The sequence below is a fragment of the Cervus elaphus genome, chromosome 23 (genome assembly GCF_910594005.1).
Source record: "Cervus elaphus chromosome 23, mCerEla1.1, whole genome shotgun sequence".
Lineage (NCBI taxonomy): Eukaryota > Metazoa > Chordata > Mammalia > Artiodactyla > Cervidae > Cervus > Cervus elaphus.
This window is the reverse complement of record NC_057837.1, coordinates 25,810,616-25,835,952: the sequence shown is the minus strand read 5'-3', so window position 1 is coordinate 25,835,952 and position 25,337 is coordinate 25,810,616. Positions and strand designations below refer to the sequence as shown.

General features: G+C 37.2%; 1 protein-coding gene across 1 annotated transcript in view; it reads right to left on the bottom strand.

Annotated features, from left to right (window-relative positions):
* The window catches only part of GPR158 (G protein-coupled receptor 158), a 290,632-nt gene that overhangs the window by 248,738 nt on the left and 16,557 nt on the right, over positions 1-25,337 (bottom strand). The window contains exon 2 of the mRNA XM_043884892.1: positions 9,547-9,652. Within this exon, the coding sequence (XP_043740827.1) occupies positions 9,547-9,652 (106 nt within the window). The remainder of the gene's footprint in view (positions 1-9,546; positions 9,653-25,337) is intronic.

Here is a 25,337-nt window from a genome sequence, read left to right as displayed (position 1 = left end):
GTAAAGACACCCCAAAAGAAAAAGGTGACAAAGATTTTTTTCTTTTAGAAAAAAAAAATCAAGAAAGAGAGTTTAACTCTTGTATAATAAGTCAGTTAAAGCTTTCTAAATCAACCAAAGACTGTAGCTAAGCAACATGATTCTTCACTGTGCTCAAAAAAGGGGGCTGCCAGGCATCAGTAGCCTCATTTCTCACTGAAAGCTTTGACAAGTTTCTACCATATTTTATATAATTGTAGCACAGGGGGTGCCAGATTAGATCTGATTTGCTGTCATGATGGGATTTTTTTCCTCATAAGCTAATGATGCAAAGCTATATTTAACCCCTAAAAAGTACCCCCCCCCCGAGCACTCACTGTATATTATGATTGCCTATCATATCTAGAATTGGACAAGTAGCAATTTTTCTGCTACTGGAAATGACAAAAGCAAAGGTTTAATAGGTTGAGATATTTTTTCCTCTGATTGACTCATTATAAATTTAGCTACATACTCCAAATCTGTTCAGTAACTTCATATTTCATCAGATGTTCTCTCACTGCATTGAAAAGATCAAGAAATCTAGTCCTTTGAGCTTATATCTATTGCCGTATGTAAGACAATCTCCTTGCCCCAGCCTATTCTAGCCAAGCTGCATATGCTGCATACATATGTGCCTACCTTTAAGCTCAGCCCCACTCTAACCTCTGATCACAGAGAACTCTGGGAGTATTTTAAGTGTTTATCTTCACCAATAGAGTTTACTTATATATAATGATCTCCTTGGCATCCCAGTACCCAGTGAGTTGCAATCCTTCATATTCACATTTGTTTCATTTCTACATTCTGACTGGTATTCTGATTCCCTCCTAGGAAGAAGAAGGTCCCTTTCCTTCACATCTGCCCTCTTAATTGATGTCTAGACAATGTGTACAGTCTTTGCCACCTTATATCTAAGGAAAGAAGAAACTGAAGTCACTCAGTCGTGTCCAACTCTTTGCGACCCCATGGACTGTAGCCTGGCAGGCTCCTCTGTCCATGGAATTTTCCAGGTTAGAATACTGGAGTGGGTTGCCATTTCCTTTTCCAGGGGATCTTTCCAACCCAGGGATTGAACCCAGGTCTCTCGCATTACAGGCAGACTCTTTACCGTCTGAGCCACCAGGGAAACCCTTTATATCTATATCTATGGAGATGGATTTATCCCATGAGTTTAATTTCAAACTGGACATTCCTACCATCACAAGTCACTGCCATACATTGAAACAAGAATAGCACCACTGGAAAGAAACTTATGGTGTTGCCACTCACACCCTTACAAGATGGAAGGCCTTGCGCATGGATCCTAATCCAAATTTCCATGTGAGCTTTCCATACCCTCTCAGAAATCTGTTTTGGCCACCTGAGAGCTAGATCACTTCTTCTTGATTGGTTGCTTCTAATCAATGTTATGCAAATTCTACCATGTCTCTTGGCTGAACCCCCATGGGTACCACCACAGGACTAACAGTATCAGCCCATGGGCCATTACCACTCAGTGATTCTCTTTCCAAACAACCATATGTCACCCATAGTACCTTCCTAGAGTTTAACTTTCTACAATAACACTTACTAGTTTTATGATCCTAGTCAAGTTACTTAAACCACTCTAAGTCTTAATTTTCTCATCTAGAAAACAGGAATAACAGAAATAGGCAACTCACAGAATAAGTAAATATGAAATGGATGTCTTAATTTTTAAATAATTATCTTCTTACACAAAGATCGAAAAACAAACTTGTATCAAAGGGATGCTTCACTTCTGGTGTCGAATAGACTCTTCAGACCTGGGCTGAAGAAAATTTAATTACTAGCAGATATTATGAAAAATGCCTTTACCTACACTATTCATAAGAGATCTTATAAGATCCTGTTAACAGGTTGTTTTTTTTTTTTTTTAATTTTAGGTAGTCCATAAAGTTGATAAAGTAGAAAGCTATAAATCAGGATTTAATGGTTTTATAGATCAAGCAGACAGATAAAGAGATAGATCAAGAGAAAGAGTCTGTTCACCTTAAATAGACAGGATGTGCTCCCTCTTTGTAAATTCTAAAGCAGATACTTCAAAGGTCCCAACATTAGATCAACAAGTTCAAGAAGGCTGGTAATGCAATTGAGTGACATGGAATGTATACAAAGGAGGATTATTCAGAAGCAGATACCGAATATCATGACCTTATCACAGTGGAAAAATGGATTTATCTTCCACTCTGTGGTACCTGGTATCTGATTCCTTCATAAGAAAAAGAAGCAACTTAGAGGAAAAAATAATTATACTCCTCTTATGCCTCGTTTCTGGCTTACACTATTCCAGATTCACAACCTAAAGTCAACTAAACAAGAGTTGATTTTTTCCTTCTCACTTCAACCGGAATGTATTAGTCCTGCATAACCATTACCAAAGTGCTTAATGAGCAAGTAGAAATCAAATCTCATAAGCTAGCTTGGATGAAGGTGACAATAATGAACAACCATTTGCTTTATTATTATGACAGAGAAAAATAAGAAAATCTGGAGTTTGGCAGGCACGATCACATGCAGTGTGAGAATTCCAGGTATTTCCAATGCAAGGGTAGGCAGAGCTTTGCTTTTGGATGGAAATACCTTTTAGTGGTTTCCTTTACAGTATACTAGACATATAAAATCTTAGGGCTGCAAAGATACTTAAGAGGCACCTACTTCAACTATATAGCTAATGGTGCATGAAATTTTTATGAGCCCTGCAAAATTCCTCCCTCCTTCCCTCTCTCTGCCCCCACTTTCCCCTAGCCACAAGATGGCAATAGCCACTGGTGAATCCTTGCTCTGTTGTTGGAAACATCTTTCTCTGAACAAGAGAGCCAGCTCTGAACAAGAATTTGAAAAAGGATAGATACATGTATATGTATAACTGAATCACTTTGCTGTAGACCTGAAACTAACACAATATTGTTAATCAACTATACTCCAAGATAAAGTAAAAAGTTAAAAAATAAGATAAAAAAGAGAGAGACCCAGTTTTCCTTTAACTAACCTGTTAAGCATCTCAGTACAGTTATTTTGAAATAATATTTCCTAGCCCTAGTTTTGGAACAATACAGAATATCTAGTCCAAATAACTCTCAGGAGTATAGTGAAAACTCTGAAAATATAAACAGTTTTCTATTAATTTTAGAAAGGACTATATAACAAAATCAAACAAGTTAGGTCTTCAAACAACTTCAAAAAGAAATGGGGACTTATACAGTAGTGGTACGGCCTCTTTTGATTAAACCTAGTAAAACACCCATACTTGCCTGAATCAGAAGACATCTAGCCTAAAAGAAAGACTGAGAAGCATACTGACATCAGTCTTCTAATATCTGTGTGTTTGTTATGAAGAAAAAAAAGTTTAACTTTATTTTGAGCAATTCCATGGGGAGAAATCAAAAGCAGTAACTCTATATTATAAGGAGGCCATCTACGCACAGAGTGGGCAGCCTCTATTAATTCAATAAATGTGCCAGGCACTGTGCTGGGCACCAGTGAACAGCTGATCACTACCCTACATCCAAGGAGAAGAGTGGGATTTCACGTCATCACATTTTGTATTGGTAATCAGAGGAAACAGAATTGGTACTACAAACACAACGGAAATGTAAATATCTAGAAGATTATCAGCATTTACTTTTTTCCATTTACTGGAAGACTTTTTACAGTTTTCAGTGTAAAATGGCATTAAAAATAGTTGGTTGATTTCTTATTATTAATTTTCAATTCCGTTAATACAGCAGATCATAAGGCTCATTACATTAGCCAAAATTCATTTCAAATTTGTACTTAAATGTCCCTTAGTGAAGTTAAGGGAAATGATTCACCCATATAAGGAAATTCAGGGCTTTGAAAGGTTTCAATAATTTGTGTGGTTTGACTGCACTGTAAGTAGGCCATATTCAAAAGCCTGGCTTGTCCACTACACTGTCCAGTGTCCAGTAGTTGTAGGTGGTTATTTTATTTTTCAAATCAGGATAATAAGGCCAAGGACCTGAATTCTTAATTTTGTTTAGCTGATTTTCAATATAGGCATATGAAGCTTGTGGCTATCATGTTGAACAGGACAGTTCTAGAGACAGGTGAATGATAATACTCATAATGCAGAACTTTTCTAAAGAAAGTATTACCTTTTGTATTTGACCATCCAAGGGGATTTACAGAGTATATTATTTTAAATTGCAAAATATTTACAATTCTTCATAATATCAATAAGATGGTGTGTGACCTGGAAACACTTTTCCCACACAAAGATTTTCTGATTATCTCAAAGTGAATTACTTATTTCTGAACTCGAAGATTAGTTATTCATTGCTCTTTACAAAAAAAAGGCAAGTGTTCTAAATTTGCTGTCCTGCTCAATGATGACAAGTGGATGTTAGCAGGGTGTATGCAGCAGGTTTTTTTTTTTTTTTTAATATATAAGCTCTTCCTTCAAAGTAAATGTGACATTTTAATAATCCGTGAGAAAGCCTTTTGAAGTGAGCATTTTGAAAATGGATTTGGAAATGTTTTCAGTGTTATGTGGTTTTTGTTGTCAAAAACTATAAATACTCATATAGCCATACAGTTTAAACTTGGAAATAAAATTTTCTAATCTATTTGAAAATATTCCCCATGAAAGTCTGAGTGGATTTTTAACCTATTCTTTTAAAATATTAAAATGCCAAGCTTTCCAATTAGTTTTCAGGGACCAATTGACATCAGGTAAAATGAAAAACTGCTAGCTGTATTTCTGAAAAAAACCTTTGCAAAATTGGAAACTGAAAAATGAACACTGTTATTTAGCAAATACAGTCAACAATTTATTTCTTCAGTGTGGACTGACATATCCTTCTGAGGCATATTTTCAACTATGAGAGACATTAAAACTAAGTATAAAAATAAACTGAACTTAGAGACCTCTGAATCATTGCACTGCTAAGTATTAAGCTAAGACTTTTAAAATTTTAAATGGTGAAGCATGATAAATCACAACACTATCACTGAAAATTTTTCAAAACTTGTAACCAGATATATTTGGAGAAGGAAATGGCAACCCACTCCAGTCTTCTTGCCCAGAGAATCCCCATGGACAGAGGAGCCTGGTGGGCTACAGTCCATGGGGTCACAAAGAGTCAGACACAACTGAGTGACTAATAACAATATTTATTATTATAAAATATAATCTACATTAAAACAATGTTTCATTTTTATCTCAACCCAATTAAGTTTTCTTATAACATACAAAATATATTACAAAAGATGCATCTACTTTACAGATTAAAAAACATACAAATACTATTTGTGAATGCTAAAAGCATTTTTACTAATAGAATATAATAAAAAAGTTTCAAGGTCACAGTTCTGCACTTCAAATAGTGATTTTAAAAAATCTTCTAAAGGAAACAAGCAAAAGAAAACCTTTAAAACAAAAATAGCAATTTAGGTGAATGTTTTTAATAAACTATTCTGTAGGAGAGGACTCTGTGTACCCAAATGAAACAGTGATATGAAATAGGTCAAGAATTATTTAAATGGCCACAGGAAACTTGATTGAGTCCAGGTAGCAGTGATATGGATCAGTTATAAAAATGGCCAAAATAATCCTGGAATCTGGTTCAACTCACGGTGTCAACTGAGATCTCATTTTACTATGCCCTTCAAAAAGCACTTATTGGCCCCCTAAACTTGGTAACAACCCAAACTTGTTGATAAATCATTTTCCTCACAAACCATCCCATGCCTTTCTAAAATGCTCTTGAAGCTTCTTTCACTGGTTACATACTACTTATTTGTTCCCAATATCAGACTCTGTATCTAGTTTAAGATACCTCAGAGGCTGAAAAGTCAACACGCTGGAAAAAAAAGTTTTTTAAGTGAAAAGCTTGCCTCAATTACAACTTAGAAATTTGTTACTCCCTGTCATATTTACAAGAGAAGAATGTTAAACATTGGTAAAAATAAAACCCCCAGGAAACATTATTTAAGTCTCTGTTTCTAATGATGTGGATTTTCATAGACAGGCCCCTGTTTTGTTGTTTAGTCATTAAAGTCATGTCCAACTCTTTGTGACCCCATGGACTGTAGCCCACCAGGATCCTCTGTCCATGGGATTTCCCAAGCAAAAATACTGGAGTGGGTTACCATTTCCTTCTGCAGGGGATCCTCCTGACCCAGGAATCAAACCCATATCTCTTATGTCTCCTGCACTGGCAGGCAAGTTCTTTACCATTGAGTCACCTGGGCAGCCCAGACGGACCCATACCTCTTACAAATACCAATCATGTTAAGAACGTCCCAAAACAAGTCAGTTTACACAATGATCCTTGGGGGTCTGTAACAGATTTGTGACAAGGAATGGAAGGCAGCCAGTGCAGATGAAAAACACCCTGAACAAGAGCTTTGTTTCGATTTTACCACGCAGTAAAAACATCAGTAGAAGCCAGTTCCTAGTCTCCAATTCACATCACTACACAGAAGGAACTGAAAGACTATCGTTACTCCTGAGTCTGAGAATGTGGTATAGACCAGCAGTAGTGCCGAGAGTGACCAGCACCAACTCCAGAACCTGACAGAAGCCCCACAAAAAGATGTGAAGAGTTCCAGTCCAGCCCTGTGTCCATCAGACTATGCACCAGGGACTGCCAACCTAGGACACCAACATCTCCTACTCCCAACACTAGGACCTCGGCAAGTGAGGGGGTCAAGGGATCCAGAGTTTAAGTCAAACAGGCACTTTGTAGATTCATTGTTTGTTGATGTTATTTTTTTGATCACTGAACCTTTGTACAACATTGTCAAATGAGATTCACTGAACTGTTGATTGTCTTACAGGGTGAGCTTTTCATTTTTTCCTATAGGAACTGAATAAATTCAAAGCTCCCATATATAAAGCCAAAAGTTACATATTTCACCCTAATCTCTGTTTACCACAACAGAGGATAATATTTTATCTTGAAATAATTTAGTTTATTTGACAGCTTTAGAAAGACACAACCCACAGAAAATTGATAAGCCTGATGTAATGAAAATAAATCAATCTTCTAAAAAGCCATCCAATAAGACCACCTAGTCAAATAAACAGATGTGCTATAAGGAAAAAGAAAACTACACCAAGATTATTAGAGGCAAGCAACAACTGTAACAGACTGATAAGCAAATATCTCCTTGTTTCTGGACAGACTGCTTATTGAACCACCCAGGAATACCACTGAAACAAGGCTATACAGAAATGAGCACATACAGATCAATATTCACAATCTGACACTCATGTAGAAAAAAATTCCACCCTTGCTAAAAGACAAAGTTATGAAGCTCTATGCCACTGGCATGGAGACAATAATCAGGCTAAAGATATTTACCAAATCACTGGCTGAAATTCATATGTTTAGAAATGCCAAAACCATCTAAAGGGAAGTGGGAACTCAGAAAAGTTCAAATCCATAAGAAAAATAGTGAGCAGAGGTGAAAAGAGGATCTTGACCTCTGTGACTTGACAAAACAGAAATACTCATTTACATAATAGGGTACCAACTGGGAAGAAGGGGACAAAGGCAATAAGGGTGGGTGGAGGGTGGGCTATGTGGAAGTATATCAAGATGTAGGAGTCGGGGTGTGTGGGTTACTGAGGAAGTGGGGGTCACAGGAACATGGTGGGAATATGTGATGGGCTTAGAGAGATATAGGGGACTATGCGGGTTCCTAGGGAGATTAGGATTGGAGAAGGAAATGGCAGCCCACTCCAGTGTTCTTGCCTGGAGAATCCCAGGGACGGGGGAGCCTGGTGGGCTGCCGTCTATAGGGTCGCACAGAGTCAGACACGACTGAAGTGACTTATCAGGGAGATTAGGGGGTGAGAGGGTTGAGGGATACTGCGGTGGGCAGGTAAAGGTGTGTGTGGAATGTAGGGGGGATGTGCGGAACTGTGGAAGGTTATTTGGGTCATGGTGGGCTACAGGGAAATGTGGCAAAAATTAAACTGAAGATGTAGATTACTCCATTTATAGGAATATCCCCTGTTTTAAATAAATCGTGCTGACTTTCCTCATAAATTCAGGGACTCAAAAAAAAAAAAAATTCAGGGACTCAAAGTAGAGACAACTGAAGTACTTAAGGTCAGGAATTTTAGTGTACATTTGTTTTAGAGCAGTTGGGGACTTGAGAAATAAGATTACTAAAAATGAAATGAGGATGTCATCACATGTCACCTCTGGAATTACAGAACATCAGTTGATACTAACTCAAAAGGACACAAGCACCCAAATACTCGTAGCAGCATTATTTACAATCACCAAGATATAGAAACAACCTGAGTGTCCATCCACAAATGAATGGACAAAGATGATGTGGCATACATTATATATGTATATAGAGGCTTCCTCAATGGCTCAAGCAGTAAAGAATCCCCTGGAGGAGGGCACAGCAACCCACTGCAGTATTCTTGCCTGGAGAATCCCATGGACAGAGGAGCCTGGGGGGCTACAGTCCACGGGGTTGCAATGAGTAGGATATGACTGAAGTGACTGAGTGCACCCAAACACACAATGGAATACTACTCGGCCAGAAAAAGAATGAAACGTTGCCATCCGCAGCAACGTGGATGGACTTGGAGGGCATTATGCTAAGTGTAGTATAAGTCAGACAGAAAGACAAATACTCTATATTACTTAAATGTAGAATCTAAAAAATACAACAAACTAGTGATTATAGTAAAAAAAAAAAAAAAGAAGAAGAAGAAGCAAACTCACAGATTTAGAGAACAAACTAGTGATTACCAGTGAGGAGAGGGAATGAGGGGAGTGGCAATATGGGGGTAGAGGGAAAAAGGGTTATTATGGGATTATATGAAATCAACTGTGTTAAACTTGACAATTGTAAAGCACCACAGAATTTAAAGACTCTTTCATTCAATTTAAAAAAAATTTTTTTAAAGAAGACAAATGACAGTCTTATTTCCAGACGTATGATTTCTCTGCCTGTTCCTTGCCAACTGGAGTTCCATGAAATTAAGTAGGGACAGGAATTGAACATTGCAAAAAACACACCAAATACACACATCTCCTTTCCAGTTTCCTGCGAACAGTTTTCTCCTTCTTCTCAATATCTCCTAGCTGTACTTTCTCTATTTGCTTTTCTGACAGATGGCAGGGTGTCTGAACGAATAGCATCAATGTTTCAAAAAGCATCACATTCCATAAAATGTGCATAATTTGGTTGACCCCTATTGGGATGGTTTCTCACTTCATGGCTATTTTAATTTCCAGCTCATTTTGAACAATAGGGTCAGACTTTGACTAAAGCCAAACTTCAGACATAATTTTAGTTTCAGCCTTCTCTTAGTCCCCAAATGAATAGTTAGTTATTCTGCGCAAATTTCATTTTCTACTCCTCTTTCAGTTCATTTGGCAACAGTCAGGCCTGCATAACAGATCTTTTTCCCCAGTAAGATACGTCTTGTTCACTTACACACACAAATACAATCTACTCAGAAGTAATATATTTCTGAGATTTCAGAGAACTTTATCTCCATTTTCTTACCTCTGAATTATTAAGGTGACATTTGTGAGTTCCTGAAAACCAGCCATCACTTGAACATTGGTCAATGTCCACCTTCTGAAGATTTATGTCTACTTTCATGACACCCCTTAAAATAGAGAAAGACAAAAAGAACAAATTAATCTGAGCTTTTACAATTTCTAATTCTGTGTTCTAACCTAAAAATCAGACAAATCGGCACAAGAATGCACTAAAATTCTCCAAATTGCCTACTCACACTCATCTAAAGTGTGCCAGTGTAGGTAGGGACAAAAGAACAGAAACAGCAAGTTATTCGTTTTGTGTAAGCACCAAAGGCGGGCTCTGTACTGTTCTCTGTTTCAGCTCCCTGTATAATGCCTGGCACACAGTAACTGTTCAATAGTATTTGTTGATTGGCTGAACTCCAGACAGAATTACTGTGGACATGGAAGCAAAGCTGACTCTGAAATAATACTTGCTCCCAAAACCTCTTTTGTCAAAGTACATTTTTTCAAAAGCCCTTCTCTCATTTCTTTCTACTCCTACTTCCCAATGCAGGGCCAGGGATGGGAAGTTTGGGGCAAGGGAGGAAGAAGGAATGAGTTAAGAGGGGAAGATAGGATCAGAAAGAAAGCATCTCTTTCCTCAAATTCTTTGTATTATAGTTCTTCTAGCTACAAAACACACACATAAAATAACAAAACAAATGTAAAAGCTATACAGCCAACAATTTTTAAATCTAAAATATTAATTTAAAAACATTAATGATTACATCGTGCCAAACTAAATCACCTCTCAGAAAAGGAATATGGTACAACAGCTAATTCAGGAAGCCTGATACCACATGTCATGACTCATTTTTCTCATCTCTTTTCTCCTTTTAAACTACTGTGAAATTTTCTGACAGAGTGGGTTAATGTCTTTTGGGCTTCATCTAGAGTGAATAAATCATTTACTTTTTAAGGCTGTTTCCACTCTTTTCATATTAACCTGTGACAAAGTATGTACTACACTACCTAGTGCTACCATGCTTAAAAACAAAGAGGCACACCAAAACCTGATATCAGCATTTAGTTATCCAGACAACCCAGAATATATGTAAGTTCATTTTTCAGAGGATCACTCAAAGGAAGATGCAAAAATTTATCATAAAAAACTTCAGAGAAATAGCCCTAGTTTGCAAAATACTACCGCTGTGGACTATAATCCCATAAAACAAATACTATTTATGCAATAAAGAGCTACATTTCCAAGCCGTGAAAGTGAGTCGCTCAGTCGAGTCTGACTCTTTGCAACCCCATGAACTACACAGTTCACGGAATTCTCCAGGCCAGAATACTGCAGTGGGTAGCCTTTCTCTTCTCCTAATGCCTTAAAACCATTTGCTCTTTCAATACATATTTATTGTCTGGTAAATATACATATCAAGATAAGAGATGCCACGGTCTCTCCCAAGAAACCCCAAAGGTTTAAAATGTCTTTAAAAGTATCGGAATTAAAAAAAAAAAGTATTGGAATATTTCATAGAGAATGGATGCTAAATTCTGGGGAATGTGGAAAGTTAACACTTGGGGTACAACAGGCATTCTATAAACACTGGTTGACTTGCTGTCTTCAGCAATCAGGACCTCACATAAAATTGTGCTCCACATATTCATGCCAATCAGGCAAGCCCACTCCAGGCTCTACTTAGGTCTTTTGAAAATAACATATTCAGCTTTTCATTCATTTAATAAATTACTTATCAAGCATCTACTATGGGCCAAAATTATTCTTGGCCTCTGACATTAGTAAGCTGAAAAAAAAAAAAAGTTCCTGCCTTCATGGAGTTTAACTCTAGCCAGACAAATAAACCACGGTTATAATAAGTAAGTATTCTTCCTTGGAAAATTTCATGAGTAGAGGAGCCAGATGGGCTGCAGTACATGGGGTCGCAAAGAGTCGGACATAACTGAGTAGACACATAATAAATAAGTAAATTAAACTTAGTAATACAAACTATAAGGTGAGATGGAGGGGAAAAACTACCTTCAAGTAGGTAAGAGGGATGGACGCGAGTACAGAGTAGGTCAAGATTTTTTCAAAGGGTGGTCAGGATAGGCCTCACTGAAGTTAAGATTTCTAACTCGCTGGTTCAAGGTATAATTACGGGTAGTTTTGTATTCACACACTAAGTTACCAGTCATCATCTTCTACGACATAAAATTTCCCACTGAACTATGTCCGCTATGATATTCTTGAACAGCTGAGGAATGTAAGTAGCAAACCAATATAAATATACATTTCTATTCCACAAGTTTTCCTCCAGTAACCGCTACACTTTAGTCGCAAGATAGTGAAGATCTCAAAACCCTCCAGAGCTGGCTTAAGAACAAGGGCTAATTAGGGATTCCAGAAGGATGCAATTACCTCTGGTCCCTTCCCTGGGAAATTTGGTTTAAAAAACTGGTATCTTAAGGGCTAGAGTTTTCCGCCTTTTTTTTTTTTTTTTAACTCCACATTCCTACAGAAACAAAAAGTCACCATAGACTTGAAACCCAGTTCTGAATGCTCCCAGGGCTCAGTGCAAAGCCACCAAAGGTAATGAGCCATGCGCTTACCAGCTGGGAAATCAATGCTGACTCATCTTCATTAGTACCTGGGCCTTGGCGCCTAGGGAGCGACAAAGCCCTCGGGAAGGCACCGACACTTCCTGCAGGGTAAGTGGAAGTCTGCGAGACTAAATTGGAAAAGAAAGCTCTCCGAGTGGCGAAAATCATGCAGCCAAGTACAAGGCAGACGCTCAAAAAGCTAACAGCCCCACGCATGCGCGCTGGCAGGGCTTGGGCCTGGGAAGATCCACGCCAAGCCTGCAAGCTGCTCCCCTGAGCACTCTCTTCTGAGGCGGAAGTGCTGCTACCACATCCGGTGAGCCGGCACCGCTAGGAAGCGCTGAGGGCCCAGAAGGGGCTGGTGTTTGGTGGGCTGAAGACTGGAAGACAAGGGCCAAAAAGAGCCTGGTAAGTGGGCTCCAGAGAATGGAAAATATAGCAGGTAACGTTCCCCAAATCTTTGGGTGCTTAACTGACCCGCAGACTAGCATTTTTCTCCCCTTGTTCCTTTGACTTCCAAAAGGCCTCAAGGCCAAAACAAGGTTCATCCGCCAACCAGGTTTGGAATTTACCTAAAGTTCTCTGTCCGTGGATGGGCTTACGTCCTTAAAGTTACCTGGTAGGTAACTTGTTTGTTGTGAAACTCACCCCCCAAATCAAAACAATTTGTCAAGTTCCTTAAATTCTACTCCCTTCGGGTACCTTGACCCTTTCCCTCCATTTCTGCTAATCCTGCCTCATTCAGGCCTTCTTCATCTCTCATGGAGCTAAAAAATTTCTGTAATAGTCTACTTATTTGGTCCTGTCTGGCATTGCACCAGTGAAGGTCTTGATTTATAGGCCCTTCTTTAAGAAAGGTTTAGCGTCCTTCTTTAAGAAACAAGCACAAAATCATGAATACTTATTTTTATCACAATATGACCCTTTGGCCTTAGGTATTTGTGTTACTACTGCTGAATGGGTAGTAATTTCATTACTAGAAGGCTTTTCTATACCAGGATGGCTAGCGATAAGTTAGATGTGACTACAAACTAACTTAGTATGTATTGTTAAATAATTCAGAACTTCTGCTTAACCAATTTCCAAAAATGCCCACAGCCCAGGGAAAATGTAATGGAGGGCAAAATTATAGTATAAAGAGACCATTCAGTTATAACTTCCTGTTGCAAATTTTACACAAAAACAGTTAACCACAAAACTCATTGTTGGTGCTTGACCCAGGACATTAGAAAGTTCCCTATGCAAGCAGGGGGCCCTAAAGCTTAACCATCAAACGCTGCTGTCTATTTAATCTTTGGAATACGTGAATATGATCCTCACAGTTACCTGCTTAAAATCAGTATTTCCCACTCTCCTGAAGAATGAAATCCAAATTCCTTGGTATAACATTATATCCAGGCCCCTCTTGTTTCTGATTTCTCCATTCACTCACTCACATACATTCTTTCTTCTAGACAATTCAGAATTAGTCTGAAAGGTCCTAAATAATTCATGCTATCTCAGAAAATCATTCTTTTATATATGCCTTTATACCTGAAGTCCTTTTGCCTAAGCTGTGCTCTCCCTATCATAGCTTCTATCTGGCTCTTTTCTAAAACCTTTCATAAACTACAAGTCTCATTTAGAAACTACTTCTCTATTCTCCACATGATATACTATGCTTACCTTCTTTATACCATTAGTACTCTTTATTATAATATTTGGTTTTTAATTGATTTTCCCATGGGCAAAATTTCCATTGTCTGTCTTTTTAATATTTTCCCTCAACCCCTAAATGTTCAGTTCAGTTCAGTCGCTCAGTCGTATCTGACTCTTTGCAACCCCATGAATCTCAGCACGCCAGGCCTCCCTGTCCATCACCAACTTCCAGAGTTTACTCAAACCCTAAATGAGCCCACCCCAAAAGTTAACCCTGGAAAATGGCAGATGCTAGAGAGATGCAAATAGTAGCTAAAAAAAAAAAACCATGACCAAAAAGGGAGAGAGAGAATGAAAACCCAAGCAAACAGAAAACTATCATGGACTGGTATGGGCTAATGAGTAGAAAGAAAAACTGGATAGGTTGACAGAAAGTTTTGAAAATCTGCTTTTGTTTCTTCACCATGTCACCTTGGGCAATATTTTTCTTTTTCCATCACTACAAAAATTGACAGTAACAGCCCATTAGTCAACATTGAAGGGGAATCAGGGCAGAAGTTCAGTCAAAATTAAAGAGTTGATAAAAACCAGATGCTGGTAGACCAGCTGCCCTTAGTGGTTTACTCCAAACAATAGATGATCAGAACAAGGTCTGGTGCCTAACAGGGGTTGCTTACATAACAAAAGCGTGAAACCTATGGCACTGGCTTTGGGTTCAGGCAGAGGCAGAACTGGAAAGGCCTTAAAAGAAATGGTTAATAAAAACCAGAACATGGTGAGTCTTAAAGGACAATGTAGAAATGATACTGGAGACGGGAAAAAAAGCAACCTTTGTTGTATAACAGTTGGAAGTTTGGCAAAGCTGTTACTTGTGAGCAAATGAACTTGTGGATATGGCTAAGGAATATTATAAGTAAAATGCAGAGAGTACTATCTGGCTTTTCCCAGCTGACTGTGATGGAATTCAAGGAGAAAAGCATGAACTAAAGAAGGGCTGCTTGTTCTTTGTTTTTGGTGTTTTGGGTTTTTTTTTTTTTTTTCGCTTTTTAATTTTTTTTAATTGTGGTAAAATAAATAGAATAAAACATACCATCTTAACCATGTTTAAATGTAGTTTAGTAGTGAAACTGTTAGTCGCTCAGTCATATCCGACTCTTTGTGACCCCATGGACTGCAGCCTACCAGGCTCCTCTGTTTATGGAATTCTCTAGGCAAGAATACTGGACTAGGTAACTATTCCCTCCTCCAGAGAATCTTCCCAAACCAGGAATCTAACCCAGGCCTCCCATGTTGTAGACAGATTCTTTACCAGTAAAGATTCATTTGCCACAAATTCTGAGCCACCAGGGATGCCCACAGTTTAGTAGTATTAAGTATGTCATATTGTTCTGCAAACAATCTCCAGAACTCTTTTCATCTTGCAGAACTGCAATTCTGAATCCATTAAACAAAGGAATTCACTTCCCCTTGAGTGTGACCTTAACTTAGTGATTCATTTATAATAAAGTATGGAAAAGGAAAAATAGTAACTTTAGAATGGACAAACCTGAGAAACACCGCACTAAGTGACCAAGGTTAACATCAGCAGTAAAAAGACATTGATACTGTGTACTCTGTGGTATAATACAGTGAGAAGGGCATTTCCCCTCTATTGTTTCCTTCCCAAATGCCCCTAACCTCAGTCTTAAGAGAAACCATTAGACAAGTTCAAATTGAGGGATATTCAACAAAATACTTTACCAGCACACTTCAGAAGTGTCAGTTGGTAGTTGATAACATAAGAGAATATGATTTAAAGGCAAGAAATGACTGAGAAATTCACAGATTGGAGAAGACTAAGAAAATATGAAAAGCAAGTGATACATTAGTTTGCAAGGGCTGCCATAACAAAGTACCCAGACTGGATGGCTTAAACAACAGAAATTTATTTTCTTATAATTCTGGAATCTAAAAGTCCAGGAGCAAGGTGTAAGTTGGTTTCTTTTGAGGCCTCTCTCCTTGACTTGTAGGTGACTGTCATCTGTCTGTGTCTTCATATGATCTTTGTGTGTTCTTGTGTCCTAATTTCTTCTTATGAAGACACAAACATCTTGGATTAGGGCCCATCCTAACAAGCTCATTTTAACCTAATTATCTCTTTTAAGATCCTGTCTCAAAATACAGTCACATTCTGAGGTGCTGAGGGTTAGGATTTCCATGTGTGAATTTTGGGGAAACATAATTCAGTCTATAAGATATGATAACCTATTTGGATCCTGGAAGAGAAATAGAAAATTATTGGAAAAACTGAGGAAATCAGAATAAAATCTGTAACTTAGGTAATAGTGTTGTACCAATATGAGTTTCTTAATTTTGATCATTTCATGGAAGATGTTAACGTTATAGGAAGTTCAGTGAAGCGTATTCACCTAGGTAAGGTAAAGGAAACTTTATCATCTTTGCTAATCTTCTGAAAGTCTAAAAATATTTCAAAATAGTAAAAATTTTTAGTTATAAAAACACTAAACTTCTTTGAGAAAATAAATGGAGACTCAAGAATTAAAGAGAAAATATGCAAACAAGAAATATGCAAATAAATGCAGAATGAATAGATACAAAGTAATTAAAAAAAAAAAACCTACATTAAAGACTTCGTGTGGATCACAACAAACTGAGGAAAATTCTTTAAGAGATGGAAATACCAGACCACCTTACTTGTCTCCTGAGAAACCTGTATGCAGGTCAAGAAGCAACAGTTAGAACTGGACATCAAACAATGGACTGGTTCAAAACTGGGAAAGGAATACATCAAAGCTGTACATTGTCACCCTGCTTATTTAACTTATATGCAGAGAATATCATGCAAAATGCCAGCCTGGATGAAATACACGCTGGAATCAAGATTGCAGGGAGAAATATCAATAATCTCAGATATGCAGATGAAACCACCCTTACGGCCGAAAGCAAAGAGGAACTAATGCGCCTCTTGATGAAGGTGAAAGAGGAGAGTAGAAATGCTGGCTTAAAACTCAGCATTCAAAAAACAAAGATCATGGCATCTGGTCCCATCACTCCATGGCAAATAGATGGGAAAACAATGGAAACACTGACAGACTTTGGGGGGGGGGGCCTCCAAAATCACTGCTGATGGTGACTGCAGCCATGAAATTAAGACACTTGTTCCTTGGAAGAAAAGCTATGACAAACGTAGCCAGCGTATTAAAAAGCAGAGACATTACTTTGCCAACAAAGGTCCATCTAGTCAAAACTATGGTTTTTCCAGTAGTCACATATGATGTGAGAGTTGGATCATAAAGAAGTGCTGAAGAATTGATGCTTTCAAACTGTGGTGTTGGAGAAGACTCTTGCATCCTTTGGATTGCAAGGAGATCAAACCAGTCAATCCTAAAGAAAATCAACCTAGAATATTCATTGGAAGGACTGATGCTGAAGCTGAAGTTCCAATACTTTGGCCATCTGATGCGAAAAGCTGACTCATTGGAAAAGAACCTGGTGCTGGGAAAGAACGAAGGCAGGAGAAGGGGACGACAGAGAATGAGATAGTTGGATGGCATCACCAACTCAATGGACATAAGTTTGAGCAATCTCCAGGAGATGGTGAAGGACAGGGAAGCCCGGTGTGCTGCAGTCCATGGAGTCGCAAAGAGTCGGACGCAACTGAGTGACTAAACAACAGCAACACTAATTATTTTCTAAAAGTTACCTGAAAGATGACAGTTAAAAGTTCCAGCAGCTGTTATTTTTTTAGTGGTATACTAGAAATTGAAGGAAATGCTTAACTTAGTAAAATTTGCCTCTATCAACTCTATACTTTGAAGGAAAAACATTTTCTTTTAAGATGTTCTCTTGAAATCAAAAATGTTTGTTATCACTGATGCTGTTTAACATAGTTACTGAAACTCACAACTAATTCAAGATTTCTAGGGAAAAAAATGAGATGTAAAGATCTGAAGAGAAAAGAGTAAACTGTCATTATTTGTAGATGATATGATCCTTTATTTAGCAGTAAAATCAACAGACAAATATGAGAACAAGAAGAAAGTTCAGCAAAGTTGGTAGATACCAGATCAGTGTTCAAACATCTATATATACACCAACAATTTCCAGCAAAAAGTTATAACTGAAAATATTCCATTTAAAACAGGACAGAACCCATTATGTTAGTAGTTAACTTAATGAAGAATACACAAAACTTCTATGGAGAAATTTTGAAACTCTAATGAAGGCCAAAATAGATTATCTGAATAATGGAAAGACATCACAAGCTCTCAGGGAATAATTTACTGTATTAAAAATGTCAATTCTCATCAAATGGAGCTATACATTTTATGCAGAACCAATCAGAATTCTATATAGATTTTTTTTTTTTAGAAACTTGACAGCTTTCTTTAAGTAGAAAAATAGAAGCTGTGAAAAGGGGAAAGAAGGAGGCTTTAGGCTTTGCCAAAGCAAATATTGAGATGTATTACCCAACCATGGAAATAAAATATAATAGTACTGACTAGGGACGGAAAACACACAGGAGAAGCACTGAAACAGAGAACTCAGAGACATACACATGCACATAAGACACTTGTATGTATTATAAAGGCTGATGGGGTGGAAACTTGGCTCACTAAATAGATAAAAATAACTGTATCCCTACCAAATACCATGTGCAAAGGTGAACTCCCAGTGTTAAAGATCCACCTGTAAAAGGTAAAACTTTAAAATATTAGTTAATTATAAGAGAATAATTTTGAGGCAAGGCATTGAAAGACCTCGTAAATAAAACCCAGAAGCATAAACTGTAAGGTAAAATTTTGAGTAAGTAAATAACATCAAAAATGTTAAAATAACTCAAGGGGAAATATTATGGTCAAAGTTACCTGAAAGATAACAGATTGGGCAATATTGCACTGTCTAAAGTTGACAAGGAAATAATATCTAGGATCTCTTGAAATATAACAAAAATATAGAAATCACAATAGAAAATGGGCAAAGGCTATAAACAAGCAGTTCAATAAAGAGCAAGCCCAACAGGTTTACAAGCACATGAAATGATGCTTAAGCTAATCAGTAATCAGAGAAATGCAAACTAAAACAATAGTGAGATGTCACTTTATATTCATTAAACTAACAAAAACTTAGAAAGCTGTATAATGCCAAATACTGGCAGGAATATGAGGCTATAGGAGCCCTTATGCCTTGCTAGTGGGCGTGTAGACTGATGCAGCTTGTCTATTGAGCAATCTTGCAATATTTTGTAAAATTACATTTACCCTTCCTTGTGTCCCAGAAATCCTGCACTTCAGTTTATCTCTCAAGGAAATTCTCACACAGGTCCCTAATGGGGCATATAAGCTTACCACAATGTCATTGTAATGGCAAGGAACCAAAGAACAATCTGTCCATCCCTGGAACTGGACAATTTCTACATACTATGCAGCAATAGAGTACAAGGCAGCAGTAGGGAAATAGACTGGTTGAATACATAGCAGCAGGAAGAGATTTTTAAAACAGAATTGTATAAATAAAAAGTAAGCAAAATAATGAGAAATACAGCAATCATCTACCTAAAATGACTTGTGCATAAATAGTACATGAACAGAAGAGCACATGTCACAGGTTCATTGCTAATGGGGTAGGGTCAAGGAAAAGAGACTTTTAAAGGGGACAAAGAGCAATTTCCTTTCTGTTTCCATATAATTGTAGAAGAATTTAGATTAATCTTTCAATCATCTTTGGGTAACTTCCTCATTTGGGGCTTCTCGTCCTCAGAAATGCCCACACAAACATCTCTAATCATTTAACTTAGACCCATCACTACAAGAAGTACAGGAGAATCAAGAACACAGTCTGATCACCTCTAGAGTATCTTGAAGAACTTGACGACAGTCTGTCTCAAAGCAAGAAAATGTTCTCCTCCCCCACACTACTTTGCAGCTGACATGTCCAGAGAAGCTTGCCAAAACTTTACATAGTGACAAATGTCTTCCATCTGTCTGGCTTCTTGTTCTTGGAAGGCTTTTTGGTAATCAGGTCACACCTTCCTTGGGAAGATCCATATATTTTTTTGTGGAGAAAATAAGTTTGGTTTTAAAAAAAGAGAACCAATAAATATAAAATGAAGTAAGGTCAATCAGAATGTCAGTTCTTCACCCACAGGTATACAGTCTTTGTATTTTGGGGCTCTTGAAGATGATCCTTTTTCAAAGTTAAGTTCAGCATACATCTTAAAAATGCTAGGGTTTAAGAGTTTGATAATAGATAATTGTCCTCCTGAAAAATATATTTTGAGTTTGCTGCTTTCCCAAAAGTAGCTGACTAATGTCTTATTTTACAGTTTTCCTTTACTGGAATAATTTTGAGATACATTCTGTTTCAATTTAAAATGACAAGAGGACAGTTTATTTTTCAAACACATCCAGTCTTCCTTATATGACCTCTTTGAATATGACCATTTCTAAATGGGGTGGAAACTCCCTTGTCAAGAAAACCAGTACAAAGAGATCACCTGTATTGACCCATTTTATTCAAATAACAATTCTATAAAAGAGAGAATATTTTTATTCATTTATAGATGAGGAAAATAGAGTTCAGAAAAGTTATATAATATGTCCAAAGACACTTTTTTTAATTGCTAGGGAAGGAAAATTAAGAACAAAGTATATTCTGTCAGAGAAAATAAAGATGTAATGTGAACATTAATCTATCTTAAAATATATAATAACAATGTTATACCTTGAGTTTCCTGGTGACCTCATTAAACAAGTCACTTATGTTAGTGCTTGGCTACACTACCTAAGTGAAAATGTTCTTTTTTGTTAGTAATTTTTTAAGTCATTAAATTTCTTTTTTCTGTTGGTTCTTACTCATATAGCTCTTCAAGTCAGATTGTCCATCTGATAATGTGTAGTTTTTTATTCTAAATTACTTTTTTCAAGATCCTACTATTTTATAAAAATATTTTATAATTTTGTACAGAAGGTAACTAAGTAAGCCTACAAAGTACATTTAAAATATTCCCATTTGAATTTAAATAAAGTACTTTGGTGGTTAGATACCCAACTGTGAACTAAATATAGGGCTTACTTGTATGCTTTGAATCATGTGTTTTTAGTTATTATTTATTGGGTGCTTATTGTGTATCAGATATTACCTATGCACACTTAAAACATCCTCATTGAACTTGTTATATGACTGATACTATTCTCCCTAATTTGTATTACAACTATATATGGTCATTATCATTCTCCCTAAATAATGGTTGAGAAATTTGGGACACAAAGAGGTGAAATAGTATACCTAAGGTACAAACCAAATAAGCAAAAGAACTGAATATGATGTCCATATCTTTAGGTATAAAAGTAATAGAAGCAATCAGAAGACCTAAGTTTGAGTTCTTATTCATGTTGGTGAATTGAGCATGTTTCTCTACCTCATCCCTCCACATACAACTGTAATGGCAGTAAATAAATATAAGATGGAATAAGAAGTAGCTGACCAAAGATTTGACATAATTCTCTGGGATCCTACTGATGATCAGCTGGAGTGGTGGCAGCCAAGCCCAGGACATGCTTAGGAGAAGGCTGGAACAGAGGCGGAAACTGCTCTTTAAGCAGAATTTCCATAAAGGTTTTAATAACCAAAGTCAATAGGTTTCAAGAGTGAAAGTAGAAAATGAAGCAAATATCAAGGTGATGAAGGATTTCAAGTCGGCACATCCTCTCCTTGTGTGCAGTGATGGCACTTATTCTCAAGCTGAAAACAAAGGTCTGTTCTACAAAGAGCTTGAAAGAAATGCCTAGAAAGAACTAAAACTTCTAAATGGTTATTAATTCTCCCAGAGTAAAGATCTGCAGTGACCCAGAGACTGTGTGCTTCCTTCTCAGGCATCTAAAGGTAAATGTTGAAAGACTGACAGTCAAGGGGAGGTATGCTGAGGAACTCGGCCTATACACCTGCCACAGGAATGCATGCCATCTACCTGTGTATGTTAACCTGGTCGCTTGGTCATAAAATTATGACTGACAGGATCATATTTGAGATGAATTGGTAGTATAAAGGAGAAGAACTGGTATGAACAAGCAAAATAACTGAACCTGTAACAAATAGCAATAGTTCACAGAACAGAATATAATCAATAGATATTTTCATTAATATTCTCAAAGAGAGTTAAGAAAATGAACATACAGTTATGATAAAAGAAACAATCAGAACAAGAAAGAGTTCATGGAAAGTAAGAGACTGACAAATGAAAACTAATTTTTCCAAAAGGTTAAAAAAAAAAAAATCTTCTAGAATGTAAAGTTAAAAAGAGATGAAAGATGAGAGAAAAGTAAAGAAATATAGGGATCAATCCAGAAAGGTGAATGAAAGTGAAAGTAAAAGAAAGATGAATACCTAACTATAGAAGTTCCAGAAAGAGAAAATGGATAGCAGAAAGTAGTTTTAAGCCATTATAAAAGAAAATTAGTGAGTGGAAAAGTCTAGTAGGGCCAACTAAGTGGTGAGGTTGGTGAATAAAAAGAATCACATCTAAACACATCATCATGAATATTCAGAACCCTGAGGAAAAAGAGAAGATATTAAAAGTTTCCATGAGGAGGAAAAAAGATTACTTACAAAGATACAATAAATCAGGTTAACATCAAGTTTTTCACCAGCAACAATGAATGCTAAAAACAATATAACCATACCTTTAAAATTCTGAGAGCAAAATGACTTTGAACCTATAATTCTGTATTCAGACTATCAATCATGCATGAAGACAAAGACACTTTCAGACATGGGAAGACTTAGAAATTTTATCTCACACTGATTCTTTCTGAAAAAGTATTTGAAATTGGACATTAAGGGGTGGGAAGAAAAGAATTCTTGAAATAAGAGGACTAGCATCCAACACATAGTTGAATCCAAAATTTCAATAATTTGAAAATATTTCCATGATAGTTATTCTGTAGAAGGCCTAAAGCAATCGGTACAAATTATGGGACTCCAAGAAGAATGTCTTCAACATTGTAACAAAAGCAATGTAAATTTTCTTTAACAATGATTGATTAAGTTAGATGATCTTAGAAGTAAGAAAGCATAGGACTTCTTTTTGTTTCTTTAACATGAAAAGGAGAGCATTGGCAACTACATGGAAAGAAAATAGGTGAAAAGTTTCCATGCATATGTGCCCAAACTAAAGATAACATGATTTTGCACAACTGATCTAAAAAAGGGAGAGAGAATCCATTGGTCCTTGAAATTGGAACATTCTAAAAATGGCATAGATGCGTATATTCACATTTCAACTCTTAGAAGCAACTGATGGACAAAGCATGTTTTGTTTTTTTGTTTGTTTTTACTGCTGTGACTGAAAATGTAATCATCTTGAATTATCTAAAAATGTTGCATTAGGATCAAGAGGGTAAAAAAAACAGTAGAAAATACTTTTTAAACTTTATGGATAGAAAAATCAAAATAATCAAGGAAAATTTTTAAATATAATTAATAAAACAATAGAGTACAGTAAGAAGAAAATGCAATACAAAGAAGCTGAATCCCACATTTGTCATATCAGAAAAGCTAATGATGATTTTATTTCCCAAAATTCATAATCCCAGTTTTCCACTGATAGTGCTCTTCATTAGAGATGCACTTCTACCTGTACGTCCTTTCCTATGATGCAAAGTCCTCCTCCCTCAAATTTGTGTCCAAATGTTTATGCTGTCTCCTCTGGCTTTTCCAATCCTACTTCTCTATATTGAGCCTCTCACTGGCAGTTTCTGAGGCCCCTGACCTGACATCTTAACCCTCACCATAAAAGACAATACTGACATATAAGACAATATTGTCACCCTGCTTTTTTAACTAATATGCAGAGTACATCATGTGAAATGCCAGCCTTGATGAATCACAAGCTGGAATCAAGATTATCAGGAGAAGTATCAACAACCTCAGATATACAGATGATACCACTCAAATGGCAGAAAGTGCAGAGGAACTAAAGAGCCTCTTGATGATGGTGAAAGAAGAGAGTGAAAAAAACTGGCTTAAAAACTCAGCCTTCAAAAAATGAAGGTCATGGCATCTGGTCCCATCACTTCATGGCAAATAGAAGGGGAAAAGTGGAAGAAGTAACAAATTTTATTTTCTTGGGCTCCAAAATCACTGTGGATGGTTACTGCAGCCATGAAATTAAAAGTCACATGCTCCTTGGAAGGAAAAGTATGACAAACCTAGACAGCGTATTAAAAAGCAGAGACATCACTTTGCTGACAAAGGTCCATAAAGTCAAAGCTACGGTTTTTCCAGTAGTCATGTATGAATGTGAGAGTTGGACCATAAAGAAGGCTAAGCACAGAAGAACTGATGCTTTTAAGTTGTGGTTCTGGAGAAGACTCTTGAGCACCCCTTGGACTGCAAGGAGATAAACCCAGTCAATCCTAAAGGAAATCAACCCTGAATATTCATTGGAAGGACTGATGGAGAAGCTCCATTACTTTGGCCACCTGATGCAAAGAGCCAGCTCATTGGAAAAGACCCTGATACTGGATAAGATTGAAGGCCAAAGGAGAAGGTGGCAGCAGAGGATGAAATGGTTAGATAGCAACACCGACTCAACGGACATGAAACCCAGCAAACTGCAGGAGATAATGAAGGACAGAAGAGCCTGACATGCTGCAGTCCGTGGGGTCACAAGGAGTTGGACACAACGTAGGGACCAAACAACAGCAACAAAAATAAAAGATAACGAAGTAAGTCAGGAAACACTAAATAACAAGACCTGCCAGCCACCAGCTCGAGAGAGGGGGGGACCCACAGGATGTCTTCCGAGGCATGCTGGTGAAGGAAAAAAAAAAAAAAGCTTTGCCCCTGAGTTCTCCTGCTGTCTGTGTTTAGAGAGGGTCTCACTGTACAATTTTAAGCCAGGGAGCAGGAAAAGCAGCCAGCTGGTTTTTACAAGAAGTTCTGGATTTTCATTCTTCAGCCTGCGTTGCTGGTCAGTTATTTCCATTTATTCATTCACAGTCAAGAATGGAACAACTATAGATAGCTTATTCTTTGGTTGAAATCCTATCAGAGAAGTTGGAAAGCCCAAGCTCCCAGAGCTAAGGGAGGCACTGGACAGGAAGTCCAATACTGAAAAAAGGAGGAAAGAAAAATGGAAAGTGAAGCAAATGACAATACATTGACAATCTACATATTACTGCAGGGCTAGAAGTTTTTAAAGCCCTTAACATGTTTCTCTATTTTAACCATTTATTGAGCACCTTCTACATCCCTCGCTCTCATTTTCTATGTCAGACTCCCTCTCACTGCATTTCAGCAGCACTGACTTTCTTTCTGCTCTTAGAACTTCTGAAACTCATTCCAGTCTCAAAGCCTTTGTTCTTGCTGTTCCCTGTCTCAAGCATGATTACCTAAGCTTGTTTCATGAGTATCTCCTACTCATCCATCATTTCTTAACTCAGAGTCTTCACAGAGATCCTCCCTGACAATCCTATTTACTGTAACCCACCTTATCTCTCAGCCATTCTTTACCACATTATCTTATTTATTTTCTTACAGCATTTGTTTCTATCAAGACTTACATTTATCTTGCTTGTCATC